The sequence below is a fragment of the Corylus avellana genome, chromosome 1 (assembly GCF_965113065.1).
Source record: "Corylus avellana chromosome 1, dhCorAvel1.hap1.2, whole genome shotgun sequence".
Classification (NCBI taxonomy): Eukaryota; Viridiplantae; Streptophyta; class Magnoliopsida; order Fagales; family Betulaceae; genus Corylus; species Corylus avellana.
The window spans coordinates 41525022-41546283 of record NC_142490.1 but is presented as its reverse complement, the minus strand read 5'-3'; the positions used below and the strand labels follow the sequence as shown (position 1 = coordinate 41546283).

General features: G+C 39.5%; 1 protein-coding gene and 1 pseudogene across 1 annotated transcript; one reads left to right on the top strand and one right to left on the bottom strand.

The window, feature by feature from the left end:
- Window positions 1-6564: 6564 nt before the first annotated feature.
- LOC132169825 (cysteine-rich receptor-like protein kinase 25) lies at window positions 6565-10434 on the bottom strand. Its single transcript, XM_088513061.1, has 7 exons — window positions 9552-10434; window positions 8450-8572; window positions 8163-8284; window positions 7795-8005; window positions 7443-7680; window positions 7107-7257; window positions 6565-7000 (listed from the first exon to the last, which is right to left on the bottom strand). Exons 1-7 carry the CDS (start codon window positions 10417-10419, stop codon window positions 6689-6691), a joined length of 2025 nt encoding a protein of 674 aa, XP_088369187.1. The 5' UTR covers window positions 10420-10434; the 3' UTR covers window positions 6565-6688.
- A 6052-nt stretch (window positions 10435-16486) lies between these two features.
- On the top strand, window positions 16487-17771 carry LOC148589856 (uncharacterized; annotated as a pseudogene).
- Window positions 17772-21262: the final 3491 nt, after the last annotated feature.

Genomic DNA, 21262 nt, shown 5'->3' with positions numbered 1-21262 from the left:
CCAAAATAGGGGAACTATGCTCGATCGCAATCAAGGTGCGATCGATCGCAGTTCCAGGGGCTAATTCTTTTGCTGCACGAGTCTGGGATCGTGTCACCATCTTCTGGGGTGTCTTCACACACTTATCCCTTTGGGTCTTCCTCATATACTCCCAGGCATTGTAGTCTACATCATCCTCCCCAGGTTGAACAGAATTCGCCCTCGAATTCGCATCGTCCTCCGACGAATCTTCCATAAAGGGCACAAGATGCTTGACATTGAAGACATCAGAAGTCTTGATATGATTGGGTTAACTTCAACTGATATGCATTGGGGTCGATCTTCTTCACAATCTCCACCTGACCAATCTTGCGAGCCGCTAGTTTATTGTACTTGCCAATAGGAAATCTATCTTTGATGAGCACCGCCCATACAAAATTACCTTCTTTAAATTCCACAGCTCGCCGCTTCTTGTCTGCAGCTGCCTTGTACTTGGCTGTAGAGTCTTCGAGGTGCTTGATGGTTAACTTGTGGCCCTCTTGGATATGTGCAATAAGGTCCTCCGCCTTGGTGTGTATTTTCTTTAAATCAGGGAGAGGTGCTAAATCTAGTGGTGTTCGAGGATTACTCCCATAGATAATAGTGAATGGACTAAGGTCGGTGCTTCGGTTGATAGATCGGTTGTAGGCAAACTCAGCTTGGTACAATTGCTGGCCCCATGACTTGAGGTGTTCACCCACTAAGCTTCTAAGCAATGCCCCCAATGATTGATTAACAACTTCCGTTTGTCCGTCCGTTTGCAGATGGTAAGCACTACTGAAATCAAGTCTTGTGTAAGATAATTGCCACAAGCACTGCCAAAAGTGGCTAAGGAATCGAGTGTCGCAGTTGGAAACTATGGACAACGGAAGGCCGTGGAGACGGTATACCTCTCGAAAATATAATTGCGCCACGTTCACAGCATCGGCAATCTTTTTACACACAATAAAATGACCATCTTAGAGAATCGATCCATTACAACAAAGATGAAATCATTACCTTTTTGAGTCCGTGGTAAACCCAACACAAAGTCCATGGACCCTCCGGAATGGGTAGTGGCATATATAAACCGGCATTTGTAGCCGCTCCTTTTGATACCTGGCACACTCTACAACAGCGCACCAACTTCTCCACCTCCTTTCTCATACTTGGCCAATAAAACTTCTCCGCCACCAACTGGAAAGTTTTGTCCCGCCCCATGTGCCCTTCATTGTGGCGCTCTTGAATAATTCGCAACCGGAGACTACCCTCGGGGATGCATAGTTGAGTGCCCTTGAAGAGGAACCCATTAAGCAGCCCAAAATCACTCTGATTTCCCAGCAACACATCATCAACAATTGGGCCAAAAAGAGGGTCAGTTGACAAAGAATCTTTTAAAAGGTCAAAACCAAGTACCTCATTTGCCATGGTGGTCAAGAGTGTTGACTTTCGGCTAAGGGCGTCGGCCACTTTGTTCAAAGCTCCTGACTTGTGCTTGATGGTGAAGGAGAATTGTTGCACATATGCAGCCCACTTTGCATGCCGGGGGGAGAGCTTATCTTGACTAGTGAGGTGTTTCAACGCCTCATGATCCGAGTACAAGATAAAATCATTGTAGGCAAGGTAGGAACTCCAATACCTCAATGATTTCACTAATGCGTAAAACTCCACATCATAGGTGCTATAGTTGAGCCTTGAACCACTCAACTTCTCACTAAAAAATGCCACTGGTCTTCCTCCTTGACTTAGAACCGCTCCAATGCCGACCTTGGAAGCGTCACAATGCAACTCAAATGGCAATTCAAAATCCGGAAGGACAAGTAGTGTGCCCTTGTCAACTTGAGTTTAATTAACTTAAATGCTTCGGTAGCCGCCTCACTCCAAGAGAATTTCCCCGTCTTCATACACTTCGTGATAGGTGCCATGATGGTGCTAAAGTTATGAATGAAATGCCTATAAAAGGACACCAACCCATGGAAACTTCGTACCTCGTGTAATGTTGTAGGAATGGGCCAATCCCGAACGGCCGCCACTTTTGTTTCGTCCACCGCCAACCCGTCTTTAGACACCACATAGCCAAGGAAAAGCATTGAATCTGTCATGAATGAGCACTTGGCCGGTGATGCGTAGAACTTCTCTTTCCGGAGCACTTGGAGTACTTCCCTTACATGTAGGAGGTGTGTCTCTCTATTGGGGCTATAAATGAGTATATCATCAAAGTACACGACGACAAATCTGCCTATAAAAGGCCGAAAAGCTTGGTTCATCACCCTCATGAACGTGCTAGGTGCATTAGATGATTTGAACAGCATTACCAACCATTCAAAGAGTCCCTCCCGCATTTTGAACCCTGTTTTCCACTCATCACTTGATCGCACCCGAATTTGATGGTATCCACTCCTTAGGTCCAGCTTGGTGAATATCGTTGCCCCACTCAATTGATCTAACAAATCATCTAATTGGGAATAGTGAACCTATATCGCACGGTGATCTTGTTTATGGCCCTAAAATCCATGCACATCCTCCATGAACCATCCTTCTTAGGGGTGAGTAAAGCCGGTACCGCACAAGGACTCAAGCTCTCTCGAATGTGTCATTTGACTAATAACCCCTCCACTTGTCACCTCAACTCTTCATGCTCTTTGGGGCTCATGCAGTAGTGTGGTTGATTGGGTAGGCTCGATCCCGGCACCAAATCAATTTGGTGTTGTATGTCACGAAGAGGAGGTAGCTCATCGGGTAACTCAATCGGAAATACATCGGCAAATTCTTCGACTAACCCCTTGGCTTCTTTCGGCACCTCTTCTACCTTCTTGCCTTCTTTACACACTAGTAAGTACCCACAATCCGCTTCTAGCATCTCCTTAACGAACTCATGTCTGGTCAACAATGTTTGACCAGTTCCGGTTGAAGGTTTGGGACTTTCACCCGGATTGGGTAGGAGAGTGAGTTTCACATTATCAACCAAGAAGCTGTATGTGTTCTTCCTTCCATCATGATGCGCATTCCTATCATATTGCCATGGTCTCCCAAGTAATATATGGCATGCATCCATCGCCACCACGTCACACCACACCTTATCCTTATATCTTTTCCCAATTGAAAAACTTACAAGGCAACGTTTAGACACAATTATCTCGTCTCCTTTCTTGAGCCACTCTAAGCGATATGGCGTAGGGTGTTTTTTCGTTGCAAGGCCCAATTTCCGAACTGCTTCCTCAGCCACGACGTTCTCACAGCTGCCCCCATCAATAACAAGTTTGCACCCCTTGCCTCCAACCGTGCAAATTGTGTGGAAAAGATTATGGCGCTGTCCGTCGTCCCCCTCCACCTTCTGCAGTGTATAACATATTCGTCGCACTATCAACAAAAGAGTGTCATCTCTTGTGGCAAATTCTTCGTCGGCCCCATCGAAATCGTCGAAATTTGCTACTTGCTCTTTCCCATCGCCTTACTCATCAAAGGCTTCTCCCGAATCAACGAGTAGGGCCTTTCCATACTTCTCACTCTTGCGACAATCCGTCATCCAATGGCCCATCTCTCCACAACGAAAACACTTGGGCCCCGTTGTAGCTTCGGGTCGGCTTGGCTGCCCCATGGGTGTGGGGTTTTTACTTGGGCCGGTCACTTGGGAAGGGGGCTCCCGAGTTGTGAACGGAACTCTTGACTGGTTGTAGCTTCCACCGCCGCTACGTCCCAATGAGTTGAATGACCCACGTGCCGACGCCTTCTCAATTAACAACGCCCTTTGGTAAGCCTCCGACACCTTGGCGGGGTCAAAGAGGTTCAATGTGTCTTGAATTTGTGGCCTCAATCCCCCAATATATTGGGACACTAATTGCTCCTCCGTCTCAGCCAAATCAACTCGTGTCAATAATTTGTAGAACTCCTCATATATTCATCGAAGGACTTCGAACCTTGACTCCAATTTTACAGCCGTTGATACATGGTTCATAGGTAATTATGTGGCAAAAAGGCGGGTCGCATCTTGCCCAATAATTGCTCCCAATTGTTGAGTTTTCTCTTGCCCTTGCGTGCCCTAGCTTGCTTCAATTGCTGCCACCATGCCGCAGCCCTTCCTCGAAATTTGGTCGCCACCAAAGAAACTCGCCGATCTTCCGGTACCTCCTTGAAGTTGAAAATCTCTTCAACAGCCACCACCAAATCCAAAAATTCTTCGGGTTCAAGACCCCCGTGGAATTCTGGAATCTCAAGTTTGAACCCGCTCTCGCACCGATTAGCATGAGCTTGCGCAGGGGGTTGACGGCCCTGCATTCGGCGCTCCGCAAAAGGGTTTGCAGATCCATACCCGTCGTCGTCTTCGTCTTCCTCCTCCGACATGCGTGGTGGGGGTCGACGTAGATGCCAGTCATGGAGGCGTGCGTCGGCCAGTTGGGTAGTGAGGGCTTTGATCCCTCATAGCTGCAATCTGCCCTTCCTCGCGCCTTCTTGATGTCACCTCATGTTCTTCATGAACTGAATCATCGCGTTCATACACGTCGTGCAAGGTTGCAAAGCGGTTGCCCTTCCTCCTTCTTGTGTTTGGAGCCATGGAAAGTGACTGAGCTCTGATACCAACTGATGCAGCCTGACTATGTGGAAGTGAATAAGACAATACAAGAAGAAGGATAAATAATTCTTAGATCTTGAGTCTATCAAAGATCTGAGAATTCTTCTCAAAACAATAGAGTCTATCTAGGGTTTTAAGGGAAATATGAAGAAAACTCCTTTGAGTAATTCTTATTAAAGGAAAAACTGATAAAATAACATAAACTGTCTTTTCAAGAGGCTATAATTATGTATTTATAGCCCCAAAACCCCTGGTACTAATAAAGAACGGAATTAGGGCTCCCACAACCCTAATCCAAGTAAAACAAGTAAACTAAGTCGGTTTAAAACAAATAACAACGAAAAAATAACATAGAAGGCCCGAGTGCGCTCGATCGCAGGTAGAGTGCGATTGATCGCACTACCAGGGACTTGTGCACTCGATCTTGTGTCCGATCGTAGGTGCAGTCGCAGTTCCAGGGACTTCTGCGCTCAATCAAGGTGCGATCGATTGCAGTTCCAGGGGCTACTTCTTTTGCTGCGCGAGTCTGGGATCGTGTCACCATCTTCTGGGGCCTCTTCACACACTTATCCCTGTGGGTCTTCCTCATATACTCCCAGGCATTGTAGTCTACACCACAGTTTTACTTCAACATCTCCATCTCTGCAAGTGAAGGTGACTTCCGCAGCGTATACTTTAGCTGTTCTTTTTCTGCTATAATGTGGATTATATGTATAGTTAATGTCTTTCCATCGGAAACTATTGCAGGTTCTAGAAGAGCCTCTTCATATGGAAGAGTTTCAATTGGAGTAACTATTGCAGTGCTAGCACTTCTGGTAATGGTTTAGCTAGATTGTTGTCCCGGCCTGTCGGCAGTCGCCATGGGTAGGAGATGAAGGTGAAGGATTTGCAAACAGCAATTTTTTCTATTCGTTTGTTTCATTTTCTATTTGTAGGCAGTGAAAATTAATTATAAGCTTTTAACAATCGTTTTATGAATTCGGCAGCGGTATAATAATATATACGTTATATAAGTACCTTATATTGAATAGCTTCGTCTCCTTGATTACATTTGTCTTTTTTAATTATTTATTTATTATACTAATATACATTGTTACATTACTTGTATTTGATGCTTTAAGATTTTCATTCTCATTAACTTAAAGGGTTAATTACCTTTACTCCCTCAAATTGGCACTCATTTACAAATAGCCCTCAAGAGCTACCACTTGTCGCTTTGAACCTACTTGAACTACCATTCATTAGCAAAAACCCCCTCTCTATTAGTCAAAGTTGCCATAAAAAGTAGAATGATCAATTAGAAACTAAATTTATATGCATACTTTTTTTTTTTTTTAAAAAAAAGCTTTGATTTGAAGGTTGCATTATCACGTGGGTTTAATTTTGGTGCTACACCCTCGTTAAAATTTATCATCATGACTAGATTAGCCTTTGAAATTGATAAAACATATATGTGTCTCTTGATGATGATACTTATTATCAGCAATGACATCTAGGTTTATGTTCTTAATTAAGCTATTTGCAATGACCTGATCAAACATTATTAACTACTACATTAAGGTCGTTGTTGATAACCAATATATATTGACAGAACAATTACAACGACTTATTAATTAACAATGACTAGGTGTAGTTAAAAGTCATTAGTGGCGACCTCAAACATTATCAGCAACAACAATAAGGTTATTATTGATAACCAATATATATTTGATGGAACAACTGCGACGACTTATTAGCAATAACCAGCCTAAGATGATATCAACGAGGCTGAAAATGGTGATTCCGCCAACTATGATTAGGCCTTTTCTCCCCGACATCATTTGCCTTGTATTAATAAATAAGACTTAATTTGCCTTGTAATTTTTTTTTTCTCAAGTTGACCAGCCTGAGATGAACTTTTGACTGGTATTAATCCTACAAATATTTTCAAATTTTAAGTAAAAAATGACTTCCTTTTCAATTCCTTATATATGTGTCTAGATTTATGTTTTATGGTCTTGGGCCATTAGATGAATTGTAGCTGAGATTGCCTTAGGATATCTAATCTTGGGGCATCAGATGAATCATAGTGAGTGAAATTTACATAAAAACATGCTTATTATAGCCCCCTTCCACGAAACACTACCTAGGAGATAACTCAGTAATTGAAGCCTCGTAACTAGTTCCTGTGAAATTGACATCTTGTTGCAGTGGTGTGGCTGACTGAACATTGCTCTGCATAAAGCTTGCAGGTTCTGTAGGTAAACGGAGAGCGACTGAATCGCTATTAAGCATGAGAACAGCTGAAGCCATGTCTGGTCTGTCATCTACATTTTGTTGAACACACAGTAGACCGATGTGAATACATCTCATTATTTCAGGTTTTGAACCGCCCTTCATTAAGATGGGATCTATGAGGTTTGAAGCTGTCCCCTCCCTCCAATTTCTCCATGCCTGCATAAATATATCAATGCGCCACATACATGTTAAACAAAATGTTGTATCATTAATTTTCAACTTTTTTAATAAAAGTTAAGAATGTACCAATTGATATACATACATAGCTGAGAAGGTACTCCATATTCTGTGTGTTACGGAAACTAGTAATTTTCTGACCACTTACAATCTCCAAAATTATAATACCAAAGCTGAAGACATCTGATTTTATCGAAAATTGCCCAAACATTGCATATTCTGGAGCCATATATCCACTGCATATCATATCAATAAACTTTGCTTAAGTTTAAATGATATCAGAGTCGCTAAAAATGACAGTTAAAATCATTTAATTTCAATGGTTATCTTGGTGTGTTAATTCGATGCAATTTACGAACTACACAAGCATGCATAATTGTACTTGTAGGACTCATTAGCTCTAACTTGTTTCGATACTTACTAAGTCCCCACAATTCTATTTGTACTGCCTTCAGTTTGATCCAATACGAATAATCTTGCCATGCCAAAATCTGAAATTTTAGGATTCATTTTTGCATCTAATAGAATGTTGCCAGTTTTGAGGTCACGATGAATAATCCGAAGTCGGGAATCCTCATGAAGGTACAAAAGCCCTCGAGCAATGCCACCTATAATTTTATACCGCCTTCCCCAATCTAAGTCTGCACGCTTCATGGGATCTGCATATTCATGAAATCATATTTTTCAATCAAATATTTAAAATTTGCTCTTTTTTTGGTACCCAAATGAAAGTTCTTTTTGATCATAATGTAGGAGTAGAAATTGAGTGGTACCAAATATATAGTGATCAAGGCTTGTGTTAGGCACAAACTCATATATAAGAAGCCTTTCATTTCCTTCCAAGCAGAATCCAAGGAGCTTAACTAAATTCCGGTGTTGGAGCTTGGCCACTAGTAGAACCTCATTCTTAAATTCTAGATCTCCTTGTCCAGAGTTTTTGGATAATCTTTTCACTGCTATCTCTTGTCCGTTTGAAAGCCTACCCTGAATACATAAAAATAAGCAATAAATAAAACAATTCAAGTCAACTTCATAGAATGAAATACATTTGTCTGATACATTTTGACAAGTAATTAATGATCTTTTTTTTTCTTTTTTTTTTTTAATTTAATTTTTATTTTTAATGATGCTGTTTTCTTACCCTGTAAACTACCCCAAATCCACCTTTCCCAATCTTATTCGCATCAGAAAAGTTGTTTGTTGCGGCTCTAATGGTGCCGAAATTGAATTGCAAGGATTCAACACTTGTTATTTCATCCACAGCTTCAGAGAAAAGGTACAAGTTAATATGTATTCAAATGGTTAAAGTGCATTCTTTAAGCTATAAGTAACACACTAATTAATTGGATTTAGAATTAGTGGCAGCTAAAAGTACAAATCAAATAGAATTAGTTGGCTTGTTTCCCCTTGAGTTACATGTAAATCTACCTTCTTTTATTTTCCTTCTGCCAAAGGATGAATAATACCAGAAACCCAAGAGGGCCGCAGCTACTGCAGTTGATGATACGGTAATGATTACGATCTTTGTTGTATTCTTTCCTCCCCCTTTTACTGTCTCATCATACAATTCAACTGTAAGTTTGCTTATAAGATCTTGAAACAAAGATCCATCAATAAATATAGCCTATATATATATATATATATATATATATATATATATATATATATAGCCTGTAGGAATATATACAGCCGGCACAAACTGTGACAAACAAGACAAATCAATAAGCACCCCTTTTTGCAAGGGTCATTGCTATCACCCAGACCCAGTAGAGATGATGGATCAAGTATTTCATGAAGGTTCCAAGCAGTGAATGGGGAAACCACTAAATTTTCAGGACAAATGCAAGTTCTAAATCAAACATAAGGGAAAACTTCTAACATTCAAGTTTACCAACTTCAGTGAATCTTTACTTAGCTTCTTTGTTCAAATTACTTGGGGCGAAATTTCACTTAACCCCATGAACTTCCATTACATTTTTTTGTAATTATCCTTTTAAACTTTAAAATCTCTCAATTTAATGTATTCATCTTTTAGTTAATTAATTAATTTATTTTTTTTTTAATTTCACCCATTCGTTAGGATTATCGGCACAAAATTTCCAAAATACCATATCTTTTTTAGGAAAAAAAAAATAAAATTGCAAGGATTTAGGCATCGACCAAGATTTAACTGAGTTTGCAAAAATATGCACGCTTATATATATATAAACAAGGTTATTTTGAAAATTTTAGCAGGACTTAACAAAAAATTCTAATTGATGGGTAAATTATTTAAAAAAAAAAAAAAAAAAAAAAAATCTAAACTGAAAATTTTTAAAGTTCAAGAAAACGAGTTTGGATATGAAGAAATAATCTTAGTAGCATAATAACTTTAAAGTGTTTGGAGTAATCAAACAAAGACTAATACATATATAAGATCAGATGTCCCTCAGATTTAAATGAGTGAATACGATAGCCCAATTGTGCAAGTGTGAACAACATCTAATGGCCCCATAATATGTTACGGTATAAGCAAAATGGCATGGGGTACCTTTTGTTGTATTAGTGTTGGTCAATGGTGGAGGAGGAGATACTGGTGATGCTACTGGAGATGGCGGGGATGACGCAGTCGCTGTCGAGTTATAGAATGGGGAGACCTCAAACCTGATATTACAGCTGGGTCCAATGACTCTCCCACCTTGATTTCCATCACAACATTGTGGAATTTCTTCAATCGCCCAACGTAAGCAATCGTTGCAATCATGCTCTGACAAATCAGGTGTGCACTGCACAAGTCCGTATAAGGTTTTAGATTCTGGTGCGGTTCCATCTCCTGTTGCAAACTTACGAAGAGAATCACCTGCTACAGCTTGACTTCTTAGGCTTTCCAACAAGTTCCTAAGATCATCGTTAAATTGATTCACGTAATTGGCCGATACGTTGTTCGTGTTCCACATATAAAACCCTGGACTAGTTTCCTCGACGCCCAAAATGGAGCGGTTTGAATAGCGTAACATACAGTAGTCGTACCATACAATTGCCTCCTTCTGATTGGGACAGTGCTGCTTGAGAAAAGACGTAGCGTTATTGAGGCAACCACGGCAAACATCTGGGTTAATATCTCCTCTACAAAGCCCAATTGCATATGCTTGGTCAGAGTTTTGGCCATAAGAGGAATTGTAGAACCCGTAGTCAATTTCTGCGTTGGTGTAGAGAGAGGAGAGGAGGCGATCGAGGTTTGCCTCATAGGTACTGTTAGCGGAAACACCGCTAACAGTAAGGTTTGGACAAAAATGATAAAGGTAGGTTAGCTGCGCAACTGATTGAGTAGTGTATACGAAAATGGCAGGCTGCGCGACTGCTTGAGCAGTGAATATGAAAATGGCAGAAAGGAAGAAAGCTAACCTAGAGGAAACCATTGCGTAGTGCGTAAAATGGCAACCTTTAGGCCATGAAAATTAATATAAGAGGCTTTTTATTGAGAAGGGTGAGGCGGTGAGGTAGTGGGCTGACTTTTATGTTTGTGTTGGTGCATTTTTGAATTGAAAAATCTAATGTTGAATTCAAACATACGACCTTATCTAATTACATACTTAAATATTTCTACATTGACTGAGTGGTAGAGTATTAGTTATGCACGCGGTTTGATCGAGACACAAGTTGTAGAGGACAAGCCCACGAAGTCCATGGACACGTTACCGTCTTTGTGCGCAAACGCACATTCTTAATTGTTTGTGTAAATGCATGTCTACAATTTAATTAGTATGTGTTTTCCTCTTAATGACATGCAGATTAGTGCTAATTAGATGTCCCACCGGAATTAGGATTCTCTCTATTTCATTTGAACTGAATAATATTCAATTAATTATAATTAAGGTATATTTTTGGAGAATAACTTATATAGGGAGGTTACACAAAAGTCACATTTTGTGCTACCAATAAGAAGCTGACACATCAGCCAATTTTATTAGACTTATATTTAAAACAAAAACTCAACCACACCAAATTACACTCAAATAAAATAAAAAGTTAATTTTTTTTTTATTTTTTTTAAAAAAGAGAATTGAAGGGGTGGCCAACCCCACTTTGGGTGGCCGGCCGCCACCCCCAAGCCATGGGGGTGGCCGTGCGGCTACTTCCATGGCCTGGGGTGGCTCGCCGGCCACCCCATAGGCCATGGGGTGGTGGCCAGCCACCCCAGATCCGAATCTGGGGTGGCTGGCCGCCACCCCAGCCCATGGGGGTGGCTCACCGGCCACTCCCTTGGCCTCTGGGGTGGCCGGCGAGCCACCCCCAGCCCATGGGAGTGGCTGCGCGGCCACCCCCATGGTTTGGGCGTGGTGGCCAGCCACTCCAGATTCGGATCTGGGGTGGCTGGCCGCCATCCCTAGGCCTAGGGGTGGCCGCGCGGCCACTCCCATGGCCTATGGGGTGGCCGGCGAGCCACCCCCATGGCCTGGGGGTGGCGGCCGGCCACCCAAAGTGGGGGAGGGGCCACCCCTTCAATTCTGTTTTTTTTTTTTTTTTTTTTTTTTTTTTTTTTTAATTATTTTTTATTTATAATCTGGTGTAGTTAGGCTTTTTAAAAAAAATTTAAGTTTGATAAATTTAACTTAGGTGTCATCTTCTGATTAGTTGAACAAAACTCACATTTTGTGCAACCTCCCTATATAAGTTATTTTCAAATTTTTGTCCCCTCAAAAAAAGAAAAGACAAAAATACTCATATACTATAACTAACTGAATATTATCCAGTTTATTTGAACTGGAGAGGATCTTGTTCCGTCCACCTGAAACTTCCTTCCAACCCAGAGGAAGCTTAAAAAGCAGGAATTAAGATCCTCTCCATTTTATTTAAACTGGATAAAGACAAAAATACTCTTTCACTATAATGAACTGGATATTATCCAGTTCATTTAAACTGGAGAAGATCTGTTCCAAAAAGCAGTATTGACACATATTATTAATTAAAAGAGTCAAAATATTCGGTTTCCAAATTTGTTAATTAGACAGATGGACCTAATTCCCCATCATTTATCATATTAATGGAAGCGCAAAAAGCAGCCCCCCATTTTATCTTCTGAGCTTTACAAATTACAATAAGGGAAAATTACAGTTTACTCCCCCAAAGTTGTCAGCGATTTGCAATTCCGCCTCCAAAGTTTCAATTTTTGCAATCCACCCCCCTAAAGTTTCAATTTTTTGCAATTCAGGCATTCCGTCAGTCAAAGCCGCTGTGACTGATGGAACAGTGATCACGTGCGATGCACGTGATCACTTTATGTGGTTTTGTGCCCAAAATACCCCCATCAAGTGGTTACACCCTGACCCACGCCCAAATCCAGCTGACCCACGCCCCGACCCTGCTGACCCAACCCCCAACCCAGACTTAAACTTAGTTAAAACATCAAATAAACAAAACTGAAAAGGTCTGGAAAAACCCGGCACGCACGAGGGAGGGGAGGATGTTGCTGAGTCACGAGCGAAAGGGACCCGAGAGAGGTAGAACCCACCTCCGACAGCCACGCGACAAGCTACCCGACACCCACTCGAGATCAACCCAAAGTTTGGAGCTTTGCGCATTTGTGTACGACGAGGTAAGTTTTTGCCCTTATTTGATTCGTAAATTTACACCGAAATGTGTAGTATCGTTCTAGGGTTTTTCGTAAATTGGGGTTTTCTTAAGGGGTTTTTTAATTTGGTTATCCCTAACTCTATGATGTTGATTTATTGTTAACAAATTTTTGTTTTCTATTGTATATTGATTTATTGCAACATTGGGTGAACATGGCTATTTGTGTTGGAACAAAAGTGGTCCCCAAAGTGTATAATGTTGTCGTGTGAACAAAAGTGGTCCCCAAAGTGCATAATCTTGTCCTGTGAACAAAAGTGGTCCCCAAAGTGTATAATCTTGTTGGATTTAGAATTTTAACTGACTTACCATGAAAGTAGGGTTTTCGGTAAATTGGAGTTTTTGTGAGATGATAAATGTTTAGGGTTTTAAATTAATTCCGTAATTTTGTTCATCTTTTCCCAATAAACCATTAGAGTTTGGCATGGGGTTTGGTGGTTATGGATGAAGGTTATCTCTTTCCTTTTTCTTTTTATTAATCAAGTGAGATATTTGGAGTTGAAAGTAGAAGGAAATAATAACATGTTTGAAAAAAAATTAAAAAATGGTTTGGTTTGATTACAATGACCCTATGCAACTACTCCCTCATCAATTTCTCTTTCTTCGCACTTCACTCTTAGGGCTTTTTATTTCATGGTTTCTTGTGTGTATTAATATCACATGTACTTCTATATCCTTTTCACATCTGCATTTTTAATGGTTCTTATGAGAACAAGCAGCTCAATAATAGTCCACATAGAATGGATAAATTATAAAGGTAGTCATAGATGTTAAATTTCACATAAATTATTTTCTTGTATGTGTGTATGTAGTTGCAGTAACCCATGCAGGAGCATGTGAATGCATCCGCCCATGTTCTTTAAGAGACTATTTATTGGCTTGATTAATTAACATGCCGACATGAAACCTTCCAGCCAACTGTCTAAACTTTTTGGGTGGAATTTATTTTACTACTTTCTCTACAAGTGGTATTAACATACGTCTGGCTTAAAAAATTATAGAGGCCTTCTTAGTTCTTAACTTCTTTTCTTATGTTCGTAGAATGTGGTGCCTAGTAATACGTCCCCCAATTTAACTTATGCTCTAAAATATGAGTAATTAATATTATACATTTATCTTACTATGCCGACATGGCAGGGCCTAGTAGTCATTATATATGTATATGTATGTCTATAGAAAGACTACTTGAAAATTATGTAGTTTGAGGTAATTAAGAGTTTTGAGACCCTCTATTAGAAGAACCATTTAAAAGGAAATAATATCATGTTTGAAAAAAAAATTAAAAAATGGTTTGGTTTGTTCAAGTTTAGTTGGAGCTTATTGTGTTGGTTGATCAACTTGGGGGACTATTAGCATCAACTTAGCATAAATCGGTTTCTAGTGACGGTTTTATTTCTGTAGCTTATAGTCTATTGAATAAGACATTTTGTTAATGTTGCCCACATGTATCATGCTGACCACTTGAATTCTCTATGTACTTCTTCTTCTTTTTTTCTTTATTCTTTTTTGTTCCCGGCCAAATTTTAAAGACAAACTTCACTTAAGCTACAGGTCGATATCTCAATAATCTTTTCCTTCTAATTTGACCTTCTTCTTTTAAAAAAAAAAATATTAAAATTGGGTAATGTTGTCATATATTTAATCCCACCCATGCATGTTTGCAAGTGAGATAATTGTTTGCAATGGAGATAGTTGGGTAATTTTGTTCATCTGTTCATCTGTTTCCCAGTAAAAGAATTCTCCCTCTTCCTATATTGTTTGATCCTGTTTAGAAAATTCAACTAGATAATCGGATATCATTTAATGCACTATCATTATTATTATTATTATTATTTTTAAAAAGGGATGCATATCTTTTCTTACGTTTAGATCTAGTCTTCTTGTTCATATTTCTACCTAATCAAATCATGCCATGCAAGATGCATCAATTTCCATCCTCTGCAGCATTCGGTATAAACTACAAAAATAGATACAAAAATTTAAGATATTCAAATCTCAATCATTATTTTAAAATTAAATGATAGACATTTTGGATTGAACAATATATAGTATTTCATTAATAAATAGTGATAAATAATAAGGTAAAATCTATACCATTTAGGTCTTTTGAGCTAGAGGTTTCAATAAGTACAATTTAGGGGTATTGGTTAAAATCATTTAATTAGGTAAGTTTCCTCCTTTTTTTTTTCCTCCTTTTCTTTCTAATGTAATTGACTAAGCTTGACTATTCTATTATGCATGTCTATATTTTGACAGAGTTCGCTTTAATTAGTAATCAGCTACATAATCAAATCAGATTCCATGCAATGTTGAAAATCATTTACTCTAACAGTCAATGTACTATTATAACTCATATTATTGATGGGACACTCCAACTTACGTCATGTGCACACAAGACACCACGCTACACAATCCTAACCCTAACAAATATTTGAATTATCACTTGGTTGTATTGCTTCCAAAATATTTGCATGTATTTTTAGGGTTTGAGCTTAGATTTGTATAACTTCATTCTTAAGCAATAATTATATTTGTAAACTTATTTAAAGCTGCTTCTCATACATTTTATTCATTAATTTTGTAGGATGTCTTTGAATCTAGTGTTCGAGGTTAGGTATGGTGGTAGATTCGACAGAAGTTGTGGTTGCAATTACGTGGGGGGAGAAGTTACTGTTCATGGTGAAGGGTATGATCCTGACACCTTGTCTTTTTTTTTAGCTTGAAGATATTTGTAAAGACTACGGTTACAAGCCAGGGGATCTAATATACTTCAGAGAACCTGATAAGACGTTAATGGGTGGTTTGCATTTAATCAGCTCTGATGCCGACGTATTGTTCATGGTTGGCTGCCAGAAAGGGCAATATATTGTGCATTTGTATGTTATGTGTTTTGGGGAGGGTCAGCGTGATGTTCATGATTACGAAGGAGAAGATGATGATGAAGAGGAGGGAAGGGTTGATTACAATGACCCTTGGTGGAAAGGCAAACTCAGTGATGATGATGATTTATTTGATGTAGATGTTGACGAACATGATACTGGAACTGGAGTAACTGGAGCAGGAACTAGTGAAGCTGGAACCGTTGGTGATGGTGATGGTGATGGCGGTTATGACAATGAGGGTGAGGAGGAAGAAATAGGTGATGAAGAAGATGGGAACCATGGTGAGGCCCACAGAACTGATGCTTCTATTAGGTCCGAAAGTGGGCGTAAGAAAAATAAAAAATTTGAAGAAGTAGATGATGATGACACAAACTCTGAAATGGCTAGAAGTGACATATTGGAGTCACCACCCAGTAGTGATGAGGAAGCTGAAGGGACATCTACAAAAACGCTCGAATTTCAGCGAGTGGACCTAGTTAACCCAGAGCTGCATCTCTACATGACTTTCCCAGACATACAAACATTTCGAAAAGCTGTTAAAGAGTACAATCTTTTGAGGGGCAAGGAAATTAGGTTCAAAAAGAATGAAAGAAGAAAGTCTATTGTTGTGTGTAGGGATGACAAGTGTCAGTACCGAGTATATGCAAGGCAGGTTTCTGATGAACAAACATTTCAGATAAGATCTATGCAGCCTAAACATGTGTGTGGTAGGCAATACAAGAACTCCATTGTGAACTCAACTTGGATATCGAACAAGTTGATTGAGAAGTTCCGAATTCAGCCGAATATGCCCTTGAATGTCATACAACATGAAGTGAAGGAGAAGTGGAAAGTGGATGTGAGTCCAAGTATGATGTACAGGGCTAGGGCCAAGGCATGTCAAAAAATATACGGGAAGCTTGAAGACCAATATGGTCACCTGTAGGATTATTGCGAGACATTGAGACAAACGAACAGGGGAAGCTGTATGATGATGAAGGTTGACAGGCCAAACCCAAATGTGCTTCCAAAGTTTGGAAGGCTGTATTTTTCTCTTGCTGCAATGAACAAGGGGTTTCTGGATGGTTGTAGGCGTGTCATAGGGGTGGATGGATGCTTCTTGAAAGGGCCATTCAAGGGACAACTGTTAGCTGCAGTTGGAAGGGAAGGAAATAATAATATGTACCCAATCGCATTTGCTGTTGTCGAAGCTGAGACCAAGGACTCTTGGACATGGTTTTTAGAAACCCTAGTGTCTGATCTTGGAGTGCATGAAAGGGGCTGCAGACCAACATTTATTTCGGATAGACAAAAGGTAAGTTATGTTACATTTAATTTTTGATCATAATTTTCAAATCACACTTAAACAAATTTGTTAAATAATTTTATTATTTTGGTCATTTTTTCATGCATTATGAATTTGTTGTGCAGGGTCTCATGCCAGCTTTAGAGTCTGTGCTTCCAACGGCGGATCATCGAATTTGTGTTAGGCATCTGTATGCCAACTTCAGAGACTTGGAGGGCCATAAATGATTGGCATTGAAAGAGCAGTTATGGGCTGCAGCAACCGCATACACTGAACATGAGTTTACAACTCATATGGAGGAATTGAAGAAATTTAGTAAGGATGCATACGATTACTTGAACAAGCTTGACCCCAGTGGGTGGTCTCGGGCTTGGTTTAATGAAGCTCCAAGGTGTGAGTTGCTGGTGAACAATATCTGTGAGTGTTTCAACTCATACATCCTCAAGGCTCGTGACAAGCCTATTTTGACAATATTGGAAATGATAAGAAAAAAGTTGTTGAGGAGATATCAGGTTAAGAGGGAAGGGATTGCGAAGTTGACAGGGAGGTTGTGCCCTAGGATTGTGCAAAAATTGGAGGCAATTGGGTTGGATGCAATGGACTGCATTGCAACCTATGCTGGTGATGGAATGTTTGAGGTTTCTGCTCCCAGCAACAAACAGTTTGTGGTAGACCTACGTAGAAGACGATGTGGTTGCAGGCAATGGGAAATCACTGGAATCCTCTGTCCCCATGCATTTGCTGCTGTACTCTATGATTGTGGGAATCCGGAGGACTATGTTGATGAATGCTACACAATCGAGACGTACAAGAAGGCATATGCACCAATAATTTACCCAATGCCTAGTGAGGAACAATGGATAAAGACCAGACATGATCATTTGGAACCACCTACAATTAGAGTGGCCCCCGGGAGACCAAAGAGGTTAAGAAAGAGGGCTCCTAATGAGAGTAGGGACCCCAAAAATCCTAACCGAATTAGGAAATTTGGAGCAAGGATGAGATGTGCGAAGTGTACTGGTTTGGGTCACAATAAGAGGAGCTGTCCACTTAATCAATCTTCAGGAAGTCAGCTTAATACCCCCCCTTCAGCAAGTGTAAGTGTTATTGAACCCTATTAAATTGTCCTTAATATATAACCTGGTTTTAACTGGCTTGTTTTAGACTTTGTATGACATGCTAATATTTGTTTCCAATTTTTTATGCAGTCACAAAGTGTTGGGTCCAATACTCGAACAACTGGTAAAAGCAAGGCATGTGTTGTGGGCAAGGTAGACATTTTTATGCGCTTGTACTGCCATTTTTTTAGGGTTTGTAGGCAAATGTAGTCACTTGACAATTGTTACATTTGATGTTAGCAGAAAGCTAAGGCGGTGAAAAGTAGTGGCAGTGGTGGTCCCAGCCAGTCATCAAATGCAGTAAAGGTACTTACAAATTATGTTGTTTTAGTAGTAGGTTTTCTCATACCCAACGCATAATGGGTATATTTTTATTAGTTCATAATTTGTTCTTACTTTCGATGGTATTGTTTAGAATAAAGAGGACTTGAACAAGAACAATACAGCATCTGGGTCAACCACTGGTCCACAAGCATCCACCATACTCAAGGTACTTAACTATATGATAGTCGTCTTTACTTTGTACATTTATTCACCTAAACCCTAATATGACATATAACATCTTTGCTACCATCTAGTACTTATATATTTTGTATTATATATATATATATATTCATTTGTTGTTTTTGCAGAAGGGTAAGGGAAAAGGTCAGCCTACACATGCTCCACGTGGATTTGTAATCCCCAGACTTGTTGATGAAAGAGAGCACACACCTCCCCCTGGATTTGGAGCTGAAAGAGGAGCAACACCTCCACCTGTTGAAGACCAAAATACCGATCTCGACCCTTTTGAACCTAGGGTAGGAATTACCTTACCTGCAGCATGGGGCAGTGTGGAAGGTACAGAAGATGCCATTGAAATTCCTGTAATGGTCACAGGAGGTCCTGCATCAAGGACTCGTACATCTGATAGGATTAGAGGTATTTTTCGTAGTACACCGACCCGGGCTCCTGTACATATTGACCTCACTGAAGAGGTCCCCGCTGGAGCCCAACCTTCACGTACAGGGCCTAGAACTAGAGGTGGTGGAATTGGACGGAAAACTATGGGTGGTGGACCTAAAAGGGCTAAAATGGGGAGGGGATTTGCAATTCGAGGTGGTGGAGACAGAGGTGGTGTAGGCATTGATGTTGCAGGCAGAGGTGGGGCAGGCAGAGGTGGGGCAGGCAAAGGTGGGTTAGGCATAAGTGTTGCAGGTAGAAGTGGTGCAGGCAGAGGTGGTATAGCTGCACCTACTACCCCAGCACCTCCTCATGCTGATGGTAATGTAGCAAAGTCTGATAATATCGCAAAGTTGAAAGGAAAACGCATTGCAACAACAGTAGAAAAGGGTATTGAAATTATGGAAGCCAAGAGGAAACGGCTCAATCCACAATGGAAGCCGTAAAGTCATGGACAATTAGCCTTATGTGTTTTTTGTGGTTTTGGTATATTTCATTTTTTGGTAATGTGTATGGATAACAATATATGTGACTTTCATTTGTAATGTGTATGGATAACAGTATATGTGGTTGGTTGTTGGATATATGTATGGATAACAGCATATGTGGTAGGAAGTTGGTAATGTGTTGCAAATAATATTTGACTTGGTTGGAAGTAGGTTGGAAATGTGGACATTTTTTGTATGGAAATTGTGAATGTGTTGGTTGGTTACTTACTACAGAATTTTTTTTGTTTAATATGTGGAGGTACATACTTTTTACTTGGCTGGAAGTAGGATACAAATATTGAGATATTTGCATGGAAATTATTCATGTATTGCAGGCTTACTTACTTGTTGGAGATTGATTTTGGTTTAAGATGTGAACGTACATAGTTTTGACTTGGTTGGAAGTAGATGAAAGAAGAAATGTGGACATTTGTTTTATGGAAATTGTGAATGTGTTGTATGCATGTAATTACTTGTTGTAGATTTATTTTTGTTTAAGATGTGGAAGTACATAGTTTTGACTTGGTTGGAAGTAGGTTGGAAATGTGGACATTTTTTATGGAAATTCAGGATGTATTGTAGGCTTAATTATTTGTTGAAGATTATTTTATGTTTATGATGTTTTCCTTTTCCGTTTCCATGATTTATAGTGTTATTGGGACTCGTTTTAAGTCATTTTAGCTTTAGATTTGCGTATTTGAAATGATTATTTGTAGGGTTATGCACAAGGTTGGGGTTGGGGTTGGTTGATGATCTATCTCACGCTAAGTCATAACAATCTTGGCTTTGCATTTGGTGGTTTTAAATGATTGTATTATTGAATTTTCATAATATATGCCTGCAAGATCCGTATGCGTGCTTGTGTGATTATGTTGGCCCATGGACTAGAATATCTTAAAAGACTACAAAATTACTGCTTGGTTACCAAATTGTGCACTGATAAACTAAGATAAATTATCGAAGGCTTTTTTTGGTTGCTGTTTTTGTACCTATGCCACAAATCTAAGATGTGGTGAAGTTGATTTGTATCTCATGTCTTTCATAATGGGTATAGATTTTCATAATTCTCAACTTCGTTGTGGAATTAAAGGTTTTCCTTTTCAATAATTTGCAAGTCGGTAGTGGAATTGTCAAGCACGTGCGTTATAATTCTCTAGTAAATCGTCATTATAACACCCATTTAAATTATAAAGGCCGAGGAGAAATTTTTTAATAAGGTGCACCACTTGTAATGATAAATGTTATTTCTAAAAGGTAAAAAATAAAACTCAAAATACCCAAGTGACATGCCATACACGCAATTCATGTATACGTAAAACAGGAAATTACAGTCATAGCAACTAATAAATTCATTAAAAAGTACATTACATTTCAAATAAGCTTCTACAATTACACGGCTCTAAAACGTACGGCATTGTGCTCCCACAATTACTTATGTTACAAAATACCACATTGTGCTCCCAAAATAACACAAACATAAAAAAACACAATGTCATCTCAAAATTACATAGACCTCAGTTCAACTTCAAACGACCAAGCTTGCATTCATACGGACCACTTGAAGTGTATCCAAACAACAAAACGAAAATGACACTTAAACAAATTACCCAGGAACACGCAAGAATTGTTTGGTAATTCTTCTTAACTGCATGGAGTTTGATCTCCCCAATCTCTACTTCCTTATGATACCGGGCAATTTCTTTATCCATTTCTACCTTCAAACACATATTTTCTCTCTCCATTTCTACCTTCACCTTACTGACTTCAACTTGAACCATGTCTTCACACCGCTTTGCTTCTGACAACAATTTTTGGTGCTTTCACAAGAACCAAGTTCCAACCCTTTTACATTTCGCACACAGCTTAGGATCAACCCATTCAAAGTAACCACAATCTCGGTTGATCTATAAAATAGT